Here is a 23,604-nt window from a genome sequence, read left to right as displayed (position 1 = left end):
TATCCCCAAGTCGGGCACTTTCGCATAGAAGAGTCTCAAGGGTAAATCAATTCTGCTCTAACTGAATCAAACAATAAAAAACACAAAGCTCGGCTTGGGAATCACAAATTTGTTTAGGTAATTTATTTAATTTTGGGTTAACGATGAAAGTTTTCTTTTTAGATAAGCACGACAATGATTAATCGAATATGTACAAATGAAAATCCTTTGTCAAACTGTGTGCAATCCATTTACACAAAGGCGCAAGCAAGACGACACGCCCCATTTTTAATGCTCCGCCCACATTTAGACAACAATGGGTGCGGCCAGGGTCTTGGCGAGCACCGGAGCGGGCGCAGCAACTGGTGCCGCAAAGCTGCGGAGCTTGGCGACGACGGGCGCAACTGGAGCGACGGGCGCCACAACGGGCACATCCTTCTGGACGACGGCATTGAAGCCATTGATGTCATCGGCATAGTAGCTAACAATGCGGCGCGAGCCGTCGGCTTCGATCAGCGAGTAGGAGCCGCGCACAACATCGCCATCGCGAGTCTCCTCCTGGGTCTTGGAGTCGCCGGTCAGCGTATCCTGGACATCATAGGCGAACTTGTACTGTGGATGAGCATCGACGATCTCTGGAGCAGCAGCCAGCGGGGCAGCAGCCAGGGGAGCAGCAACTGGAGCAGCAGCCAGGGGAGCAGCGACGGGGGCAGCAGCCAGAGGAGCAGCAACTGGAGCAGCAGCCAGAGGGGCAGCAGCCAGAGGAGCTGCAACTGGAGCCGGGGCGAAGGTCTTGGCAACCAGGGGAGAGGAGTACGCCAGAGGAGCAGCATAGGGAGCAGCTGGAGCAAAGCCCAGCGGTGCGGAGTAGGCAGCCGGAGCGGCAAAGCCCAGAGGTGCCGCCGAGTAGGCAGCCGGAGCAGCATAGCGCAGCGGAGCAGAGTAAGCAGCCGGCGCAAAGTAGGGCGCGGCAGCCAGGGGAGCGGGAGCGGCAGCAAAGTGCGCCTGAGCCGACAGGGCCAGGGTGGAGAGGACTGCAACAACCTGCAAAGCGAATCCAATTGGTATCCAATATGAATCTCTAGGCGCAGCCCGAACTTACCGTAAAAGGATTCATTGTGCGGCTTGGGGGATTAGGATTTGATTATCACCGTCGGTTAACAAAAATGAACTGACATGCCATGACCAAAACTACGTCGACTTTTATACAGCTCCAATTCGCGAAATTTGCATTTGCTTTGGACGCCCGGGCAGCAGCAGCTGATGGAACCGCGTTCCAAGTCGCCAAGCTGGCAGCTTGGCAGCAGCGTCTGCCTTTTGATCCAAATTCGCGGCACGTCGAACAAATTTTCTGTTGTCAGAGCCAGAGCTCGCTCTGGGGCCCTGCTCCGAATCCATGTTCCATGGCTACGAAAGTGAATTTTGTTTTCGGTATTTGTTTTTTTTCCTTCGTTTTTTGTTTTTTTCTTTTGGGCTTTTGGTAATTGTCATGCAGCCGCCATTCAATGGCAATACTTTAATTTTCTTTTACACCCAAAAAATAAAAACTAAAAAAAACACACGAAATTTAATCGCGATGCCGAAATAGATTGTATAAAAACGCGTCTAAAATTTTTTAAGCTATTTCAGATTTACTATAACTAACGATAATCAATTATCGATAATCGATAATCGATAAACGAGTATTTAATTGAGGCTTGGCAGATTGGGTCCAGCCTCATGGGAATCATCTAATGAATTGCGAAGACTTTAGTTATTAAACTTAGATTAACTAATGTGCATTAGTTGGATCTTTAAGTAACAACATCCCATATTCGATAATCGATAAACGATTATTAAATGAATACTTGCTTATTTGGGCCCAGTCTAATGCGCATCTTCTAATGCTTTTGGTTATTAAATTAAGGTAAACTTAAATTGCTTTGATCTTTAACCAAAATCAATATTCGATATTCGATAAACGATTATGAATTGCTTATTTCAGCCGCGTCGAAAGTTGTAATTAGAAATGCCAAGGGAGTACGAGCAGGGGTTTCTCTTACGTGATTGCAACTGGTTTATTAAAATAAAAAACAAAAATAAAATAAAAATATCAGCCATAAATAGTTTAAAAAGTAGCCCGTAGAAACTGTGTCGTAGATCTTTTAACCCACTTCCAGCTGGCTACTGCTGCAGATTTGACCTGATTTCGAACGGTTTAACGCGCCGGGGCGTGACTCGGTTAACAAATGCAGCGCGCACGACCTTGCGACTTGTTGGCAAACTTGGCAGCACCGCTCGCCCGACTAACGGCCAACCGCTCACCGCTTGGCCACACTGAAGACGCACTTTTAACGGTTGTCACCGGAAATTGACAGCAAAAATGAGACGAACAAAAAACTTGAGCCGAGCCGCAGCATGTCACAAGATTCCTTAAATGGTAGCGTGATTTCTGAATTTGTGTTCTACAAGTTTTGCGGACTTTTACTTGTCAAATTTGTAGTCCATAAATTGCAATAACCGAGTTCCAATTGCGTCACTTTTCAGCGTATATCAAATAATAAAGTTAGGAAATTTAATTTAAATAATTACATTTGAAAATGTTATATAAAATGCAATGGTAAAATATCAAATTCGAAATATCCAATACTAGTTAAATTCAATACTACAAGCGTTTTTCGCGATTTTTCAATTTTCCGAAATACCATCTTAAGGTACATCTTCATTATTTAAGGAGACTACAATCAGTCAGTCAATAAGTCATTTTATCAGACAATAAGTCAGTCCGTTTGTCAGTCCGTCCGTCAGTCCGTCCGTCAGTCCTTCCGCCAGTCAATCCGTCAGTTAGGACAAACAGTTTTATATATATATTTATTTTTACGAAGGCACATAACTTTTATATATGTGCGTGCGTATATGCATGTGTGTGTGTGTTAGTGTATGCATGTATGTGTTCATTTATGTATGTATGTATGTATGTATTGGTTTTGTAATACAAAATGCAGACAAAGAATATTTGCAAATTCAAAAATAACGAATTTCTACCAAGTGCTCTCCTCCTCGATTCTCAAGAATTCTAGTAGGCTCTGCTGAAATTCAACAAGGCAGGAAACGTTGGCTGTGGTGGAGCAACTGGTGGCGGAGGAGCAGGAGGCGGCGTCGCAGCATGAGGTGGGCGGGTAAGTCGTATGTATGTATGTATGCATGTATGTATGTATGTATGTATGTATGTAGGTATATATGTATGTATGCATGTATGTATGTATGCATGTATGTATGTATGTATGCATGTATGTATGTATGTATGTATATATGCATGTATGTATGTATGCATGCTTGCATGCATGCATGCATGCATGCATGCATGTATGCATGTACGCATATATGCATGTACGCATGTATACATGTATGTATGCACGCATGTATACATGTATGTATTTTTTGTAGAAATCATGTCAGCGCAAGCGTATTTGAATGATATAGAATGAGTGAGAAGTAAGAAAAAACTTAAAGCTTAAGACATGATATATCAAGGTTTCATATGTCTACTGTATGATATAGAAAATTATTATTATCTGGTCGTAGTAGTTAAAAATAAGTGAAAGATGAATTTCCTCCCATTTAAAAGCTTTCCAATATTTGGTAAAGACGTCTATTCAAATTTGCGCTCCCTCGGAATTTGTCTATGGCAATGTTTTAGTTTTTTTAAAAGGATTTCTTGTTTAGATTTGATTCATTAAGACTCGTAGAATTTCCTGCCTAAAAGCAGTTGCCAAATGGGAGACTGGCACTGGCAAGACGCTGGAAGAGGGGAAGGAAGGCGGAGGAGGGGCTAGTCAGTGCGTAATTAAGTTAAGTTAGAAACGTGGTCAACTCATTCGCTGGCAATTGTGGCAAGGTCATTTGGTTTGGACGGCATTTCTGCAATAGCGAATGTGGGCGCATGTGTGTGTGTCTGTACCGTATGAGTGTGTGCGTGTGTGTGTGTGTGTGTGACTGTGCGTAATTGCTTGATCTGCACGCCACACAGACACGCACACACGCCCTCTCTCTCTCTGCCCCCCTCCAGCCCCCCTATTGATCAATTGCTTCCATTTTCGATTTCTAATTAAACGAATCGAATGCTCAGCGATAGAGAGACAACAGGGAGGCGAGGGGGAGTGAGCGGGCTGAGGGGGGGAGCCATGAATGGCTGCAGTCTTGTATTCGATTTGGATTCGGCCTGCCCAGCAAAACTGGCCATTGGCCAAGTGAATCGCGATATTACATCAGACAAAACGTTTGGAGAACCTGAGAATTGGCCGAGATCTGGTTTAATGCCCTGCAAGCCATTCACAAAAGGGGTATATTCGTTTGGGCTTATTATTATATCCCATAAGTTTTAAAGTATATTTGTGTCTCAGACTCAACAGTTGAGATGAACTATGAGACTTGTTTCTAGACCTTATCGGATATTAAATGTATAGTCGGGTTTCTTATAGACGGGTATCTCTAAGTCAGGCAATGCCGAGTCTTGCGTGTTTTTTGTTGACGGGGGCGCAGCGGAAAACAAGTCTCTTGGCCGCCAGTTGAAAGATTTGGAGCGGCGCTCTTGAGTGCACGCATTGCGGCTCAGTGTGTGAATGTGGAGCTATTCCATTGAGAAAAACTGGCAAAACAGTTGGCTGGAAATGACGAAATGTGCAGCAGAAAAACATGAAATTGCCACTAGGAGCACGAGATTTGAGCTAGAGCTAGAGCTCGAGCATGTGCATCGCTCGGCTTGAGGACGGGGTGCGAGATCGAGATCTAAAGCACGAAATGAGACGCCAAGTCAAAGCAATTGTCACTTAGCCATTTAGCTAGACCAGCTGGACAAGTCGAGTGGATGAAGAGGTGAAGAGGGACGGCAGGGAGGGATATCAACTGGCTGCCAGAAATGGTTAAGCGCGACAACGGATCGCATATATAAAACTGAAGAACTGGCGGAAAATGCATCTCACATTCGAGCCGAGTTCTTGCAGTGCAGTCGCGCGCCTTTAGTCAACTAAAAAAATAAAAAAAAACAAAAAAGGAAAAGGAATTCCAATAGAATGTTCGCTCAGGTAAGCCTCTCGACTGGCAGCATGTCCTTCATGGACTCCACTTCTCATTCTCATCTAATCCCGGCAGACTGTGTGCGTGCTTGGATTGGCGCTGTCCATGGCGCTCGCCATACCCATTGATCCCTATGGCCCCTCGCTGCTTGCGGCGCCGGCCATTTCCTATGCGGCGCCCAAGCTGCTGGCCACGCCCACCCTGGTGCAGCATGCAGCGCCCGCCTACATAGCCGCCCCAGCACCAGCCTTGGCGGTGGCCAAGGTGGCCGTGCCCGAGCCCTACGATCCGAATCCACAGTACAGCTTCTCGTACGGCGTTACCGATCACCACACGGGCGACTCCAAACAGCAGGAGGAGTCGCTTGTCAATGGCGTCGTACACGGCAGCTACTCCCTGGCCGAACCGGATGGCACCATACGCAAGGTGACCTACACCGCGGACAAAGTGAACGGCTTCAATGCGGTTGTCGAGAAGAAGGGCGTGGCCGTTGTCGCCAAGCCCGCCCTGGCCGTCGCCAAGGTGGCGCTGCCCACGGTCACCAAGATTGGATACGCCGCGCCCGCCTACGGCGGCTCCGGCTATGGCGGACACTACTAGACGCTCGCCCGGGGTTCTCGCTTGATGCCCAACTCAGTCCCGACCGTTGTTGAATAGTTCTAGTATTACATACACAATTTCGCTTCCAAAACCATCCGAAACACAAAAATGACGTGCGTGCTGTCCTCCACTGAAAGCCAACTCCGTATCATGTGGTCCATCTAGCTTCTAGGGATACCGTTTCTAGGGGATTTCGGTAAACGGCTATCGGCCATTTATCTAGTGATTTATAAAATGCATCTACTGAATAAAAGTTTCGGTACAAAAAAAAAAAAGGAGGAGAACATCCTTCACTTTGATTGTTGGAATGGAAGGAAGTCTATAGAATCAGCACAAGTTTGGATACAAAGAAAGAGCAGCCTTTACTTTCATTGATGGGAAGGAAGGAAGTCTATAGAATCAGCCCAATTTCTGCTGCCTCTGGAATAAGGACTTGAAGTCTTGTAATTCTCTTCTCCACATGCCTACAGCTCTTGGTCCAACGACCAAAGTCCTCCAGCTACCACTGAAGAGTTGCTTTCTGACGAAAGGAAGGAATTCAGTTTTGGATCAATTGCAGACAAATGAACCCAGAGTTCATCTACAGCCAATTTCTTATCTAATGCTGTTTCCAAGTCAAATACACTCTATTGATTTCTTCGAAGGTTGATAGCTTAGTCATGTATATTTTCATCGCCGTTGAGGTAGGTTCGACCTCAACCTCAAGACGGGCCGAAATGGGAAGCTATTAATGCACAGCACGTGCCGCAGTTAAAGTTATGATTGTCATAAAGCCCAGCGCTTGGGTGCTGGGATTGTGCAAATTGTTGTTGGCACGTGCATTGAGGAAACTTTTGTGTGTTCCCGACACGGAATGCGCCTTGCGTCAGCGCAGACATTGGGTCACTTTTGGCAACCGGGTGACGGTTGGCAAAGCGTTTAAAACCACGCAGCAACAGCTCCAAGAGACAGTCCAGAAAGTGCAATCAATCAATCCACAGTGCAATCCAACATAATTAAACATGGCTCTGCTCAAGGTAAGTTTGGACTGAAGGAAGCGGCAATGGTTCAAGTCTCAGCTGAAATCCTTTGCAGTCTCTCCTCATCAGCTGCGCTCTGTTTGCCGTCATCGAGTGCGCCCTGCTGCCCGGCGTGCCCGTGAACACAGACTTTGATCCGCATCCACAATACGCGTACGCCTACAATGTGCAGGATGCCATCACCGGAGATAGCAAGAGCCAGCAGGAGGTGCGTGATGGAGATGTGGTCAAGGGCTCCTACTCGGTGGTCGATGCCGACGGTTCGCTGCGCACCGTTTTCTACACGGCCGATCCCATCAACGGCTTCAATGCGGTCGTACAGCGCGGTCCAGTTCCAGCTGCAGTTGCAGCTCCAGTTCCCGTGGTCGGCCCACGTCCAGTCGCCCCATTCCTGGGCTAGGCAACAGCTGTTGCTCCATTCTTCTGATCTTAGCTTGTAGATAAGTTATTGTCCGTTCTGTAGATCTAACCAAACTCATAAATCATTTAATAAATCCAGTTAGCCAAAGAGAACACAAGCCCGGCTAATTGTTGGCACACCTGGCTATGGCTATGGCTATGGTTTATCCAATCGCTGACAAATGGCTTCGAGTTGAACAAAATTGCTTGAAATATGCAAAAGATATGCATTTTGATTCAACTGCTCAAGCTATTAAAGGTATTAATAAGGTGCTCCCTCTGTGGATTCGATTTCTTCCACATACAATTCCTCCTTAACTGACTTCAAATCTGCAGAGTTTCGAATATAATTCGCCTCTTTTGCTGGGACATAATGCTCTTCTTTTGCTCGAGCTAGTTCGAGTAACTAATAAAGCTAAGCACAACATATTTCGTCTTGACCTAAGGACATAAAAACCACTCTTTAGAAAACGATGCCAATGTAAAAGCCAGGACCCAACAAAACCCTTTCAAAGACCAAGCAAGACTGGCCTATTCAAAGACCGCGACTAATGCATAACGCACTTCCTTCAAATACTCTACAATATATGAAATATTTATTGGATATATCTATCTTAATATCTATTAAAGATGCACTACTCATGCTGACTTTTACTCTAAGTAACCTAAGGACTTTGGCTTAAAGGCGTTACAAAATGTACTCCAATTCGTGTGCCTTCCTAAAGAGCCCGCCCCTCCCAAGTCAAGTACCGCCCCCAACACCCAGAGCACACTCTCCCAATGCAAACTGCAACATTCACTCGATCGGATCGACACGCACTCGAATTATTCAATAGCTTAATTGAAAGTACTCGACGCGATACAATTTTTGATTACGCAAAACTGCGCATGTCTCCGCCGACGTCGCTGTCGCCGTCGCTGTCTGCGTTGGCGTCGCCGTCGCGGTCGCGGTCGACGCAGCCGCTGGCAACTGCGACGCCTAACAAGGCGCAACGTGCGTTCAAAATTAGTGATAATGGGCAAAATTGTCCCAATGGCAGTAAAATGTACGAAAAAACCAAGTAAGAGTGGGCTAGTCGCGGATGCTCGACTCGTGAATACCCTGTATTTAAATATATTCACGGGTCTGCTTCTGCTCAGCACCAACTTCTAAGTTTATTTGAATTTTTTTGTTCTTTAAAAACGCATTAAAAAATGTTTATATTTATAATAAGAATCATAAATAGGACTCTGGCCTTGGGGCAGTTAACTGAGCTATTAAAATATATAAAAATATTCTTGAACTATATCTTTCTATCTATATAATTCATTTATTGTATTTCGTTTTATAATTTTCAATTTGTGAAGATATCCAAGTATCTAACTATCTAAGTATCTAACTTTCTAAGTATCTAACTATCTAAGTATCTATGATCTATGATCTATATCTATACATTTATCTATATCTAATCTATATCAACAGAAGATAAGCTCCTGTTGATGCTGCTGTTCTTGAGTTACATTCTTCTGTCCGTCGCATACACATGCCCAACTGTCATACACCCGTTTTTCTGGCCACTTTCATTGGTTACAGGGTATTAAAACATTGTTGCAGTGGCAATTGCCTGCTGCAAGTTGGGGAGTCGGAGCTGTTGATGTCGGATTCGCAGTCGGATTCGGAGTCGGCCAGTCTGCGGGGTGAACTGTTTCTGCTGGTGCTGCTGCTGCTGGGCGCGGCGCGGCGCTGCTTTGTGCCAGTTTCGAAGGCTGATCTCGTAGCTAGCATAGAGACGGCGACGCACACACCTTTCAACAATCGACTGGGTGCGTGGCCCGTCTCTGTGTGTGTGCGTGTGTGTTGGCCAGCGCAGACGCACACTCGCACACCTGATGTCGCCTGGCCACCCGGCCCAAAAAACGCTTTCGAATTGAACTTTTTTGTCACGATCAAATCCCCGCCCGCTGCTGCAACTGTTGCGCCGAGCAGCTCATGTATCCATTCATTTTGGCCTGTCCACCACTCGCCTAGGAGCCGAGCCGAGCCGAGCCGGCCGACCCAGCCAGACAACATGCGTGCCATTCTCGTAGGCCTAAGCTGTTTTGTCTGGCCTGCCCGACCGAGCACCCCGCCCGTCAGACAGACAGTCAGCTAACGCCCACCCTCCGTTCCCCCCTTTCCCCTTTTCCTCGATTTGCCCTGACTGCCAATTGCCAGGGGCAATTGCGACGCAACGAAAAATGAATTATTTTCATTTTTATACCCTGTAGTCAATTGTTTATATATAAGCGAGGTGTATTGGCATTGTGACCCAAGTATGTAACATCTATTTACATATGAGGTATACAAATGCCAGAGATTAAAACAATCGAACTGTTCGTATATCGACGCAGTTTATTAGGTGTATGCAATACATTGATAGATATCGATTCAAACCTATCGATAAATGTCGATTTATAGCTACCAGTCTTAAGCATATCTTTAAGGAACAGTCGAACGACATCTATTTGCATATTAGGTATACATTAGCCAGAGATTATAACATCGAACTGCAGTTTATTGGGTCTGTGCATTAAATCGATAAATATCGATTGATAGCTACCATTTTTAAGCATATTACAAAGGTTATAAGAGCTCAAGACTCGGTATTTGGTACGTAGGGAGTTACTTAAGCATTTCCTCTATTGTAAGACCAAAGAAGGAATACGCAGGCATATATATAAATATACAAGGTATCTGCTAGTCACACTTGAATGTCCGCTTTAAGCTGTGAAAATTGTTTAAGAATCACAGAAGTTATTTAAGCATGCATTTTGACTATTGCGAGACCAAAGCAAGTAATATGCAGGCATATATATATACCTTTACAGGGTATCTTTAAGTGACACTTGAATGTCAGCTTTAAGAGAATTAATAAGAATCACAGAAGTTATTTAAGAATGCATTTAGCTAGTTGTGAGGCCAATGAAGGAATATATATGTATATGCGATTACAGGGCATCTTCTAGTCGTTCACATTCGACTAGAGCGGTCTGCTTGTTTCTTCTTGTTGCTGCTGCTGCTGCTGCATTTTGTGATCTTAGCAAGCATTTTCAATATACTCCACACGCATGCGCACTTTTTAGTTGTTTTTGTTGTTGTTGTTGTTGTTGTTGCTTTTGCATAAATATTTTTGCAGCAGATTTGGTTGCGGATTTGGGGGCTTGGGCATGCAGCTCGCGATTGGTGTTGGCTATAAAAAGCAATTGTCGCTCAGCATCAGAACCACAGAGTGAGTTCATTTGTCAGCCAAGCAGCAGCAGCAGCAGCTCCAGCTCCAGAAAATCTCCTCCAAATCGCCAACAAATCGCCTACAAATCGCCTTTAAATCTACACACAAAATGGCACAAAAATTGTTGCTCGTCTTTAGCGCTCTGGTGGCCGTGTCCAGCGCTGTGCTGGTGCCCGGTCCTGGCCTGGCATTGCCCGCTTTGCCCGCATATCCTTCGCTCGGAGCGCCCGAAACTGGCGGCGCCCGTCTATCCCGGCCTGGCCAAGGTGGCCGTTGCCAAGGTGGCCGCACCCGAGCCATACGATCCGAATCCACAGTACAGCTTCAGCTATGATGTGCATGTAAGTGTCCATCAGCAGAATGTCTGATCAATCCGTATCCTTTGCTAACTCTTGTCTTTTGTTTCGGCAGGATGGCTCGACGGGCGACGTAAAGAACCAGCAGGAGTCGCGCAGCGGCGACGTTGTCCAGGGCTCCTACTCGCTGATCGAGGCCGACGGCACCCGTCGCATTGTGGAGTATACCGCAGATCCTGTGCACGGTTTCAATGCCGTCGTCCATCGCGAGGGCGTCGCTGTCAAGGCTGTCGCTCCAGTTGCCAAGGTTCTGGCACCGGCTCCGCTGCTGCATGCTCCGGTTGTGGCCAAGCTGCCAGCCTACGGACCAGCCTATGGCCCAGCTCTGGCACCCGCCTATCACGCACCAGCCTATGGCCCAGCTCTGGCTCCGGCTTATCATGGTCCGGCTTTGGGTCCCGCCTACTCGCCTCTGGCCTATCACTAAGTCACGATTAGAAAACTGAAGACCGCAATGTTGACGACCTCTTGATTTCTCCTCCACGTGGTCCGGCGGCGGGCTGCCGTCTGACCTAGCGTCGTAGTCGATAGTTGTAGTATTAGTTGAAATGCAAGCGATATATATCGCTTCTACATATCGTGTACATACGAATTCACTCGGGCGGCTTCCCAATTCCGCCCGCTCTCATCTACACTCACATTCGTTGCCTTTCATGTATGTTTTTCTTGTCTACCTAATCTTAAGGCTGTTTCGACCGCGATAAAAACAGAAAAAAACAAAAAAACAAAACACACAGTTCTATAAATCTAACCCGCTTTTATGCCTTATTTAACTCAAGTTCAAACATGCTGAGACGAAATGCAATAAAAATGAGAAGCAATTGATTTAAGTTTGTGACCCAGTAAGACTTAGACCAGGCTCAAAAAGAAAAAACTTCGAAGAAGGAATACAAATTTCTTGTAACTGTGAAGTGAAACTGAAACCGAAGCGATTCATCTAAGGAAAAAGACCATATTATTGAGAATATAATTGGGATATCTGCCAGCCCTCAACAATGCTGTCTTTCAGGTCAGATAATATAGGTACATATTTGACAAAAGAAGATGAATATAACATTAATTTTGTCTGAACTTAGAAATAGTAAAAGATAACAAATTAAGTAAATTATATTTTCCCTTTTTTTTTTAGATGTAAGATGAATTTAGCTTAGATTCAAGCCTTTAGGCTGGTTCAAACCCTGAGTCGAATCTCGGCTTGAACTAGTGCGTATTTCTAGTCTAGATATAAAAATATTTTAATTTCAATTTATATTTTGTATTTTGCAAGCTGGGTTTAAGATTCGAAACCTTTCGGCTGGTTCAAGCCTTAAGTCGAACCACCGCAACTCTTCACTGGATTTGCCCTGGCTAAGCCCCAAACTCAACTCCCTGTCAATGCGCATTTCCAGTCTAGAGCCAGATATATAGTAAATATTTATTTGAAAAAGAAGTTATATATACCAACAATTTTGTCTGACTTAAGACAATAGCATAAGTGGAAATTAGTTGAGAGATATTCCGGCTCTTAATCAACAAATATTTTAGAATTAATTTAAATTATATTTTGTAAAGATTAGAAACTTCAGGCTGGTTCAAACCTTGAGTCGCAACACGGCTAAAACACAAATTTAAGTCACTGTCAATGCAAACTAGAGTGCGTATTTCTAGTCTAGTTTCCAGCCAAAAGTGAACTAGAGTGCATATTTCTAGTCTAGAGCCAGATCTAGTTTCCCAACCGTGTGAGTGGTGCGACCTTAGAACATTGCCACCACAAAACGCAGCATTCAGTTTAGTTGGTAAGTTAGCTTCGACCGTCACAAGGTTGACAATTGGCCAAGTTGCCTAAGCATTTACTTGTAATCAAATTTATACTAATTGCGAGCTGAGCCTTTTTTCTCAGTTTTCATTTTTCATTTGATTTGTTGGTGCCACTTGGATGGGTCAGTTATGCATTGGCTGCACACGCTGCTGGCACGTCTTGTACGTATTACACATTTTGCTATTGCATAAATGCCTTTTTGATGATTTAATAAAATTAAATCGTAATTTTAATCGCGCTCCAACTGATGAGGCGCCCGAACGTAGCGAAAGCTTTCAACAATTGACAGACATACGGAGCTGGTACAATGGGCGAAAAGCTATTGAAAACTGAATAAAATTGTTAGAAAATAAAGGGAAGGGACTATTTGATATTAAGCTGATCCCAATGCTAATCGAGAAAAGTTCATTAAATTTTAACCAGTCGATAGAGTTCTATAAAATAACTGGCGCTTGGAGCTATAACTCCATGATACTAGAATAGAAAGTGGTTCGATTTACTTCAAGGTATGATTCGAAATATATATAATCAAGTCTTAGTCTAAGTCTTTGCCGATTTGTATTTATAATTTGTTGCTTCTCAAATGTATGCAAAAAATGAATAGTCACTACAGCGTCAATAACCATGGTTGCATATCGATATTTATCGATCTTTGGGCAAAAGTCTTTAAACTTAAAAAACGAATAATTAAAATGTGCTGCGTGTGGAGCATAGTAAAATTTGTATTAAGTTAAATATATGCCTCTAGTCATGCAGACATGCACAAGAAACGAAGCTTAAAATCGATATTTATCGATCTTTGGGCAATTTCATAAAATTAAGCTGAGTGTGTAGAACAGTAGAATTCGCCTCACAACTTTTAATTAACTGCCTCAAGATATGCTCTCAGCTATGTCTCTCAGATAGGCTCAAAAAAACAGAGCTGAATATCGATATTTATCGATGTTGAGCAAACGTAACGACCTATCGATAACAACAAACTTAATCTGCCAATAGAGACATAACTGTATCAGACATTAGCTCGACTATTACACACACAACTGCACAACCTGAAAATACCCTAGTTCCATCAATCATGTTGATCACTTTTCAGCTTTTCAGGTTTGATGACCTTTAAAAAATATGCAATACGACTCGAGCCTAAAAAATAGGAAACACTAATGAATCAAGCTGAGCTTGAAGCTAGAAAGTGAAACCGAAATGGATATTTTTATATGTTTAGCTAACCAAAAAACAAACGACTTACATTTTTGTATATTATTTTAGCGATTTCTCCCCATTGTGACTGTCACACACACACACACACACACACACACACACACACACACACACACGCACACACAGACACATGAAATTAATGAGTGCATTTGTGAAATGAAGACAAAAGCGTGGCATATGCTACATAAGCTCATAGCTGACAGCTATATATAAGCATATCTGACAGCCTGTTGCATATATATTACATATATGTAACATATATATGTATGTGCTCTCATGTATGTAATCATTTACGTCCCATTTGCAATTGTCGCCTTAATTAAATAGCTGAATTTTCGTTCGTGATTTCATAATTAATAATTATAATTATGGTGCTAGGTTTTGTCTATTTTGGCTTTGACTTACCCCGTAAACCAGGGTCCCCTAGGGCCGTAGAGGAAACGCTTGGCTGTCTTCCATTTCTTCCGTATGTGACTGTCGTTGGTTTTGTGCTGCAGTGCGGCATTTTGTAGGCGCTGCATCTCCTCCACCTGGCGCACCTTCCACGGCATGTAGATCTTTTGCTGGAAGACGCGACGATTCGCCGCCTGGAAGCTGGCCCGCTGCTTGGAGGCCGCCTTGCATGCCTCGTAGCACTCGGCCCAGAAGCGATTGATTGGCTCCCACAGATTCAGCTCGATCTCGCGCTGGTAGCGATCGTAAAGCGGCTTCACCTGTAAATAATACAAAATGTGACAGATGTCAGTCGGAGATGGTTTTTAATTGAGGCTCAAACGCAGACCGGTTATACCGTATATAAAGTGGCCCAAGCGGGTATATTGAAAGGTAGCTCAAAGACAGAATTAGGCTTTAGTCTCTCAATATGGGAAAAACATATTTGTGGGCCAGGTAAAGGGACCTTCTATCACACTGAAGGAAGAAGCTTCAGCTTTTTCTGAGCCTAAGTATATCGATCAGAGAGCCTATCAATATCCATCGATTTATAAAAAGCTTCACTCGATTGCCCCTGATTTTTCCAACTGATTTCCAGCTTTGAGCATATCTTAAGGAATATTATAGCTATATATCCACCAAATTTCGTTCTCTTCCAGTAAACACACTTTCTTCCATTATCCAAAATGGAACCTCTTTTGTAGGCAAAGCCTTGATTTCAGTGGGTATCTAATTTGCTTAACACTCTTCTTCACACGACTTGTTTTCGCTTTCATTCACTCGCCTTGCCTCGATTCAATTCAGTGCAACTCCAAGTCAGAGTCGGAGAGCGGGATTAGGAGACTAGGTGCACGTCACGTCCGGTCAGGTTCAAGTTCAATGTGGATGCAGATGCTGCCGCGGCTCGAGGAAGCGATGCTCGTTCGTGCAGCTCGAATGCAGTTTGGCCTTTGGCAATTGAAACGAGTTTTACTCGAATCGGACGATCTACGAATGTCTAGTTTTTGCTATTGTGATATTGAATTTTTGGCTGGAGACATCCGCATTTGGACATTCTTTACATAATGCTTGCTCCAACGAGGGCCAGCCGATTGTTCCAGGGCGATGCGCTGCACCCCGGGCTGCACTCGGTTGGGCGCTTTAATGGGCAAACGCTTTGTCATTCGACTGGTTCCAGCAGCTGGCGACGACGACGACGACGACGACGCGTCTCTGCTGTCTCCGGCAACAAAACCAGACCACTTTCTTGGAGCGCGCTCAGTTGCCGAAAGAAAGTCCAACGAGTCGTGAACGTGGTGCGCGCCAAAGCGTTTAGAGTAGAGCTCCAATAAAAAGCAACAACAACAAGAGACCATCAAAAACGTTGCCTCCAACCAATGAAAGTTGTTAACGTTCGCATTTTGTTCAACTTGACGCCTTGAAAACTTCGAGAAATGTGGAATCTAATGCGGCTCGGCGGCATGTGCCTTGTAAGTGAGAACCCAGATCAAGTGACAATCAAAGAACTTCAACAGATCCAGCAATTAAATATTAATATCAAGTGAAAATAAAAAAACCTCATGTGAAATGCAGGGAAATATGAAGTTGCACTGGAAAATGAAGTGAAGAGACAAGAACTTAAAGTTCTAGGAATGGGATTATAGTTAAAGTGAAAAGTTAAGAGCCTCAAATGAAGTGGGAAATCTGGGAAAAGGGATAATAGTTGAAGAACTTCAAGAGAAAAATATGACAAAGCCAGAGTTGTAAATTTATCCTGAAGATAAAACAATTTCAAGTTAAATACAAGGAAATATGGAGTTGTAATGTTTCCAGGAATGGGATCCTAAGTCAAGTGAAGAGAAAAATAACTACTAAAGAAGAACAATCGAAAGCTAAGCTTAAGATCTTCAAGTGAAATACAGACACATTTTGAATAGATATTCAGACTGGTCTGGTTTATACCCACATTGTAGGATGTTAGATAGTCCCCAACTTTCTAAAAAACTCAAAAACTTCCTTCTTATTTCAGTTAGTAACACGAATAAACAACTATTCAGCTATAATTTTAATTCTTTCAGTGAGCCCTTAGTTTTTTAGTTAAGCTTACATTTCTAATAGGACCTTTAGCCAACAGGAAGATAAGTTCCGAGTTTCTGTCCACACAGTCAAGGACTTTTACCTTGTCCCCTTTGAGATTAAGCTGTCTGTTTAAAGTTAAAGTTAAGAGCCAAAATTTAGTTACCCCAAAAAGGGAATTACTCAAGTCAAGCAGATTGGCAATTATCTTCCATTGCTTCAACACCCACAACTCTTGAGTACATCGGACTTATTCATTGGGACGCCTTCATCCATGGCGGCCATTGTCTGGTTAGGAAAACTGTGAACAAAACAAAACAAAAGCACAGCAAAACGGATTACGATGCCCGCTGAACCTGAATTGGTGACGACGTGTTCAGGTTCAATGCTTTGCCCCTAACCCCCTCCCGGCTGCGACTTGGCGGCTGTTGCGTGCGGCTTGGTTGCAAGTGTTGTGGCATGCAAGTGTTGTTGCATGCTCGCATGCCAGGCACTCAGCCGGCAATCGATGGCAGCCAATTACGACGGAGGAGGAGGCGGTGGAGAAGAGCACATGGAGCACAAGCACAGGGAGCACAAGCGAGTCTCGTGATTGCGTTACGTGTTCGCGGAAGCAGTAGCCGCGGCAGCAACTGCGTCATTCAACAACAACAACTCGGCGCGACGGGTTAAAAGTCAAAGGTTGACATCTTCAAAATGTTGCCAAATTGCGGCAGTTAGTCGCTGAGAGAAAGTTGCACATGCGACAGACATGCTGCAAACGTAAATCGAAATTGTAGGTGCTTAGGTTAGACGCTCAAACCAACTCCCTGCCCTGAACTGAGGCTTGTAGGCCAGCCAACCAACATCCAAAATTCTAGGTTTTTGTTTAAGGAAAAAGGAAGCTGCTCCAACCCCATTGAATCGGTTTACTGCCTTGAGGTTGAGTTCGTGAATTAGCATACAATATTCTAGGTTTTAGTTCAAAGAAAAAGGAAGCTTCACCCTTTGGATATCTCACCCATCACCCAACTATTCCATAAGGATCGCACTGTAAGAAGCTTTATATTCATGAGTGCATCTCATTAATAATATGTAGCTGTTGCCAGATGAAGCACAGTTGAGCTGATGCCAGCTGTAAAGTACCACGAACAAATCTCTAGCCCATCTCCTGTCTTTCAGCTGCTGCTGCTAATTCCACTGACGCTGGGCGAGCAGAGTCCGAGCAATGAGACAACTGTGGCGCAGCTGGGTAGCGACAACAACAACAACGGCAGCGAACTGCTGCCCAATGCTGAGAAGCTAATCAGATATCGCCGCCATCCGCCGTATAGGCTGCGCAAGCGCAGCAAGCAGCGGCGACGCAACAAGGGTCCGCCTCCGCCCAAGATCAAGTATGGTCCGCCCAGTTATCCGCCGGGACCGCCCATAGGCTACTATAAGCCTTCGTTGCCACCGGCGTTTTCCGAGCCAAGCTACTCGCTGGACGATTTTCAGCATCTGAAATTTGATGGCGCTGACTTTCAGATACCCGCCTCCAGCTATGAGGCGCAGTCCATGGATCTGGATCTGTACAGCCACGATGAGCCGCAACTCTATGGCGCCCACAAGTTTCCCAGTCTGGAGTACAGCTTTACGGGTGGCGCGGAGTCATCCTCCTACGAGCACAAGCCGCACCAGAAATATGGCGTGCCGCCGCAACATCAGAGCAGCTATGAAGCACCCGACTCCTTTGCACCACAGCATTACGAGCCGCCGCCACCGCCTCCGCCGCCGGCACCACCATCCACCAAGTATGGTGTACCTCACGTACCGAGCTTTACGCATTCGGCTGCACCACCTGCTCCTGACTCGTACTCCCTTTACGAGCAGAAGATTCCCAATACCGGCTACCATCACAGCTTTGCCGAGCCGCCCCGCGGACCGCCTTCTCACTCGGGCAACTTCGAGATATCTTACTCGCCGCCCGCCTACGAGATCTCCACCTCCTATCAGGCCAAGGAGCCGCAATATAGGCCCAGCTATCCATCGCCCGCTCCTGGACACAGCTATCAGCCGCCATCCTCGTCCCATGATAGTTATCAGCCCCCTTCCTCGTCTCACGAGAGCTATCTGCCAGCAGCTCCGTCTCCTGGTCAAGACTATCACCCGCCAGCACCTTCTCCTGGTCATGAATATCAGCCTGCGTCTCCTGGTCATGACTATCAGGCACCATCCTTGTCCCATGATAGCTATCATCCACCAGCTTCATCACCTGATCATAGCTATCAGCCAGCTGCGCCTTCCCCTGGTCATGACTATCAACCACCAGGTCCACCACAGGACATTTCCTTTGCAGAACCTCCTGCACAGCATCCGCCCAGCAGCTACGGTCAACCGGACACGCATTTACCCATCGAGAGCTATCCACAGGAGGACTATGCGCCGCCGGCGGACGAATTGCCGCTCAGTCCCAATCACAAGTTCCCGAGCTTTGACTTTCCCAAGTCCAGTTACGAGGTGCCCATCTACGATCCCATACCCTTCGAGGCATCTAACAAGGAGGAGCAGGAACTATTTCCGCCCATTCTAAACGAGAGCACACCCAACGAGCTGCCGCCGGATGATGCACATGCTGCGGGCAGCTCCCGAACGCCGACAAACAGCCGGAAGCGCAAGCGTCGACCCTCCGCGGCGGTTGTTCCCAAGAAACATACGCTCGACGTGCCGGAGCTGCAGCAGGCCTACGATGCGGAGTCCCATGTGCATGTACGTGGCACCGAGCTGGACACGGCGGCACACGGCTCCCGCCACGTAGAGCAGAAGCGAAACTATTTGAACTTTGTGACGCGCTCGACAACAACAACGACGACGACGACCACGGCGGCACCCTGGAGTCCAATGCGCGTGCGCACCACCTCCAGCAACGCCTTTATACCCACCGTGGTAACGACTACGCCGGCCAGTCGGGGCCGGAGTCGCGGCACCTCGCGCTATCGCAGTCCCGAGACGGCCTCCACGGTGGTCACCATCGAGAAGTCACGTTCGCAGAGCTATTACGATGGAACCCTTGCACCGCCCACCCAGCAACAGTACTCGGTACAAGGGGGGCGTGGTGCTAGACCCACGCGACCCACACAGCTGCGAGGCGGAGCCGCTTTAGCCCTACAGCCCGGCACGGAGCGAAACCCGACGCCGAAGCGCACCACGAAAGGCGTCTTTGACACGACGCTCTTCAAGAGTCCCCTCAGCGATCGGGAAATGGATCGTAAGCTCCATTTGCTGCGTCAGAACTTGCCAAAAAATCATAAACTATATTAAAATGAGAAGAGTTCAGTGCGGGGGGATCAATACGGGGATTGGCATCGAATGCGTGAGACTATCTTAATTTAGAGCTAAGTTTCGAGTAGGTTAAGGAATTAAATGATAATAATTATATGAGCTGATATAATCTAATTTTGCAGTTTCTGGTAGATATATCAGAGAGATAACTGAGAATCTCTAAGAGATTTTGTCTAGATTTGGGTCCTTAAATTATTTAAGTATCATGTACTTCTCGGCTTACCATGCGTTCCATAAAGTTGCGCCACTTTTTGCTTGTGCTATACATTTGAAAATCGTTAAAGAATACTGGGCCAGACGATGTAGATGGCAGATCGGGCAGTGTGGTGTCCAAATTGAAGGCGGAGCGGCATTTCTCTAGCAGCGCCTTCATCACGGGCATCAAAAACGAATACTCCTCCGGATTGCCAACTGCAAAGGAGTTGAAACGAATGTAAATTAACATTGAAGAGGAATTTCGAGCAGGCACTCACCCTCGATGGCATTGTCGAGCGCTCGATTGATGCTGTAGAGCAGGTAGGAGAGCTCCGCGGGATCCTCGGTGGCACGACTCTGGAGTATCGCGTGCAGTTTGGCCGTGGCCATGGCCACAATGCCGGGATTCGGATGATGCGAACACTTGAGCAACAGACCCAGATATAAACGTATCATGTCCGACCAATCTTCCGAGGAGCCTTGCTGAAAGATCATCAGAGCATCGAGCAGGGCGAGCACGCCATCCAACAGCTTGGTGGAACATTTCTTGGACTCATCCTCATTCGAGCCCAGCACGACCAGCTCGTAGACCATGCGCAGAATATTGGAGGCGTTCTAAATGGAGCATAGAATAAGTACGAGCAATAGAGAAGCTTGAGGTAGAGTCACCTCCTGATTGATATGCGTTTGGCTGCCGTGTTCGGAGAGGTCGAACAGTGAGGCCTGCACGGCCATTTCCAGGATGCGTAGACGTAGCGACAAATGCGAGGTGATCAGCTCGTTGTTCAAGGCCAACAGATTGATGCAGCCGAGCACCTGGCCGCGCTCCTGCCAGCAGTGCGGATGATCGTTGGCAATGCCGCGCCAGAAAACATTGAACAGCGTATTCGAGACCAGATAAACAAGCTGCTCCTCGGTGTCCACATCGCCTTCGGCCATAAAGTCAAAGGCGGAGGTGCTCTGTTTAAAATAATTAAAAGATTAGTTAGAGATTCGATTGTATTTAGATGAAAACCAACCTCCATGGAGTCGCTTTTCTTGGCTGGGCCGTGCGGCGACTGCGTGGAGCTTTCTGAGCTCAGCGACTCCTCGCGGTGCAGCGAGGCGGTAGGTGTATTGTCGGTCTCCGTGGAATTGCCCTGTGTGAGCGACTCGAAGGTGTCCTGAATATCGTGCGTCTTCTGGCGTATAACCGAGAAGACGCTGTTGACATTATCCACAACGGCGCCGGAGACAGACTCAGCCAGCTCTGCGGGAAGATGAAGAATTGGATAAACAAGCTGCAAGCGGAAGGAAGCTTTTGCTGCACTCACCCTTAATCTCGCTCTCGATGACAGTGGCTGCCTCGGAGACGCTGGCCTGGAGCTCGTTAAGTATAAGTCCGCTGTCGCTGTGCTCCTCCTGCGATTGCGCCTGCTGCTGCTGCAGCTGAGCAAGGTTAATTTCCTGATCGGAGAACGTAATAAGATCGGCTTGTGCCAGAAAACTGGTGTTGTCCTCCAGCAGCACGTCCATATTGATGCCAAAGCTGCGACGACGCTCCTCATCCGGCGGCACGCACGTTATGGGCTTACGTATGAGCAGCCGAGCGATGGATTCCTGCCAGCCCGTCTGCCGGGCGATGGCCGCCGTGGACTGCTGCTTGACGAAGGTGGTCTGCAACAGACGTCGGGCTATCTCCAGCTTCACCTGCAGATCGCAGCTGCTCACATGATAGACGACAAACATGAGCCCGCCATAGTCGGGCTGTGCGCCGAGCATCTCATCCACCAGATAGAACAAAATGGTGGAGCTGAGCGACATGGGCGTTATGAAGGAAAAGAAACCGGGAAACATGCTCTGATCGCTGCTCGGATCGTACAGCCGCAGCACCTGCTTGTACTTCTGATGCACACGCGATGTGGCCAGCAAGGCGCCGAGGAACTGTGAAGGGGGAGACATTAGACGGGTGCCAGTTGAGCTGCTCCCATTGATGCACTTACTCTGATGGCAGCCTCTTGGATATCGCTGTTGTAGCTCTTGTCCACGAAGAAATTGTAGATAAGATTGGCGCTCTGCGGCTCGTGCAGCAACAGCACCATCTGATCCTTGCAGTTCTTGCCGCGCACATAGTTGGTCATCATCTCGAGCAGCTCGACCAGGACCAACTCCTGCCGCACCGATGCCAGAAACGCAACAATTGCATTCACCTCCTTGATGTTGACGTCCTTTTGCAGATAGAAGCGAACGATGCCGAAGAGTGTGGCGCGAATTGTGCGCGCATCGTCGCTGCAAATGTTATCCGGCGTGCTATAGTATTGACGCACCACGTCCAGCATGAACTGCACGCCGTAGCGTCGCCGGAAGTACTTGCGATCGTTCTTGATCATAGCGCTCAGATATTGAGCGTGGCCCAGTGTTATCTGAAACTGCAAACGCGACCAAATGGCAAAGTCAAAGACAATGTGCTCGTAGAGAGCGTCCAGCAGCTGCGCATTGTTGCCAGCCGCTGGCGTGGATTTGTGACCCTGCAGCGATTCCATCAGCAGGTGTGTGGCCATCAGGGCGTTCACGTCGAAATAGGGCGGCGGACAACGCTGCAACATGGTCCCGATGATGGCCAAGCACTCGCTGCTCAGCAGCTGTTGCTGATTGTTCTCGTGCTCGTGGGTCAGATAGCGCAGCAGGCACAGCAGGCTGGCCAGCGGATGCTGTATCATCTTCCATTCCGTGTACGAGTTGGAGGAGAGCATTTCCCAGTCGGTGAACTCCTCGGCTATGGGCGTTCTCAGCGATGACGGCGACGTGGCAGAATCATCGCTGACACTGCCAATGGACACATCCGACTCCTGCTCCTTGACCAGACGATGTAGCATGGGCAGCATGGCATTGATGCCGCCAATGCTGTTGATGGTGTCCTGTATCTTGACGGTCTTGCAGTGCTGTGCGCTGATACGGCCCGGAAACCTGCCGCCTGGTATCAAATCCTGGCAGCTGCCGTGCCAAACAGCGTTGGGTGCATAGCAGAAAACAAAGCGCGAATTTAGCTCCAGCAGATCGTTGTCCTGCGAGAAGATGGAGCTGAAATTCATGCCCGCATCGAAGATGGTCTTCAGGCTGGTCGTTGGCTCCGCCAGCAGCACGCCGCCCAAATGTCCCTGCAGGCACGCCTGCTCCCCGAACACCGTATCCTGCATGCCAATGGGAAAGTTCTTAACGTTCGGATCGAAGGCCGTTTGGGTGCGCAGCGGCAGTGTGAAATAGTTGGACACCTGCAGCGGATAATTCGTTAATATTGTTAAATCTAACCAATCCCGATTGGAGCTTACATTTGTCGACAGCGTGCGCTCCAGCAGACTGGGCAGCATGCCCTTGTAGGCGGGACCGCTCTCCTGGGATGAGGAACGCGGCAGGGAGCCACCTTTGGCCACATCGCTTTGCTTTGGCGGCGCCGCCAGTACTGCGCCGATGCCGCAGACGCTGAAGGGTTCGTTGACGGGCTGCACCTTGAGCGTGGCGCTGAGCTTCTGCACAAAATCCACATAGATATTGATCTGGCTGTAGGAGAAGGGCCGCTTGGGCGGCGTTATGGCCACCGTTAGATAATGCCACTGTCCGTCCAGCAGCGTCTTGGTGGCCGTCGCCGTCGTCAGGTATTCGCGCCGTGTCAAGGCAGCCACCACAACGTGCCCGTTGGGCTGGACAAAGACCTCAAAGCCACAACCGCTGGCCGTGTGCAGGGTGAGCAGCATGCGACGCGTGCTGCCCGATTGCGTCTGATCCTGCTGCGCAGTGAAACGGACGAGCATGTGCAGAATGAAGCCATAAGCGCCGGAGAGTGTCCAGTTTTTGATGTCGGGCACCAGAATGCCATCAGCCGGCTGCTCAATGGCAAAATACTGCGCACAGCAGTTGCTGCCGCGCAAACTCTGCAACGCGATCACGACAAGCGTCTGGAAGGGATTGACTGT

The 23,604-nt window shown here is 47.1% G+C and overlaps 6 protein-coding genes across 8 annotated transcripts in view; 4 read left to right on the top strand and 2 right to left on the bottom strand.

Moving 5' to 3' along the window:
* The window catches only part of LOC6623083 (neurobeachin-like protein 1), a 39,961-nt gene that overhangs the window by 13,273 nt on the left and 3,084 nt on the right, over positions 1–23,604 (bottom strand). For 2 of the 3 annotated variants that reach the window (XM_015175598.3, XM_002046286.4), the window contains 8 exons: positions 22,963–23,586; positions 21,637–22,905; positions 20,968–21,577; positions 20,674–20,903; positions 20,324–20,614; positions 19,933–20,269; positions 19,683–19,870; positions 14,078–14,385 (listed from right to left, as the gene is read on the bottom strand). In XM_015175598.3, the coding sequence (XP_015031084.1) occupies positions 14,078–14,385; positions 19,683–19,870; positions 19,933–20,269; positions 20,324–20,614; positions 20,674–20,903; positions 20,968–21,577; positions 21,637–22,905; positions 22,963–23,586 (3,857 nt within the window). Of the gene's footprint in view, positions 1–1,136; positions 1,387–14,077; positions 14,386–19,682; positions 19,871–19,932; positions 20,270–20,323; positions 20,615–20,673; positions 20,904–20,967; positions 21,578–21,636; positions 22,906–22,962; positions 23,587–23,604 lie in introns of those variants that run through there. The other variant, XM_032435424.2, reaches the window with a different exon arrangement.
* Positions 95–1,217, bottom strand: Cpr64Ad (Cuticular protein 64Ad). Its single transcript, XM_002046291.4, has 2 exons — positions 1,082–1,217; positions 95–1,023 (listed from the first exon to the last, which is right to left on the bottom strand). The coding sequence occupies exons 1-2, from the start codon at positions 1,094–1,096 to the stop codon at positions 286–288; spliced, it is 753 nt and encodes a 250-aa protein (XP_002046327.1). The 5' UTR covers positions 1,097–1,217; the 3' UTR covers positions 95–285.
* Cpr64Ac (Cuticular protein 64Ac) lies at positions 4,886–5,903 on the top strand. Its single transcript, XM_002046290.4, has 2 exons — positions 4,886–5,042; positions 5,110–5,903. Exons 1-2 carry the CDS (start codon positions 5,031–5,033, stop codon positions 5,632–5,634), a joined length of 537 nt encoding a protein of 178 aa, XP_002046326.2. The 5' UTR covers positions 4,886–5,030; the 3' UTR covers positions 5,635–5,903.
* Cpr64Ab (Cuticular protein 64Ab) lies at positions 6,513–7,728 on the top strand. Its single transcript, XM_015176233.3, has 2 exons — positions 6,513–6,650; positions 6,709–7,728. Exons 1-2 carry the CDS (start codon positions 6,636–6,638, stop codon positions 7,051–7,053), a joined length of 360 nt encoding a protein of 119 aa, XP_015031719.1. The 5' UTR covers positions 6,513–6,635; the 3' UTR covers positions 7,054–7,728.
* On the top strand, positions 10,299–11,482 carry Cpr64Aa (Cuticular protein 64Aa). Its single transcript, XM_002046289.4, is given in 3 exon segments — positions 10,299–10,529; positions 10,531–10,641; positions 10,712–11,482. Coding segments are annotated over 3 exon segments (603 nt in total). The 5' UTR covers positions 10,299–10,409; the 3' UTR covers positions 11,084–11,482.
* On the top strand, positions 15,355–19,615 carry LOC6622209 (uncharacterized). The gene is made up of 2 exons (XM_002046287.4): positions 15,355–15,573; positions 17,321–19,615. The coding sequence occupies exons 1-2, from the start codon at positions 15,538–15,540 to the stop codon at positions 19,436–19,438; spliced, it is 2,154 nt and encodes a 717-aa protein (XP_002046323.3). The 5' UTR covers positions 15,355–15,537; the 3' UTR covers positions 19,439–19,615.

Source organism: Drosophila virilis, chromosome 3 (genome assembly GCF_030788295.1).
Source record: "Drosophila virilis strain 15010-1051.87 chromosome 3, Dvir_AGI_RSII-ME, whole genome shotgun sequence".
NCBI classification, from domain to species: domain Eukaryota; kingdom Metazoa; phylum Arthropoda; class Insecta; order Diptera; family Drosophilidae; genus Drosophila; species Drosophila virilis.
The sequence above is the reverse complement of the archived record's forward strand: the minus strand, read 5'-3'. Positions and strand labels throughout refer to the sequence as shown.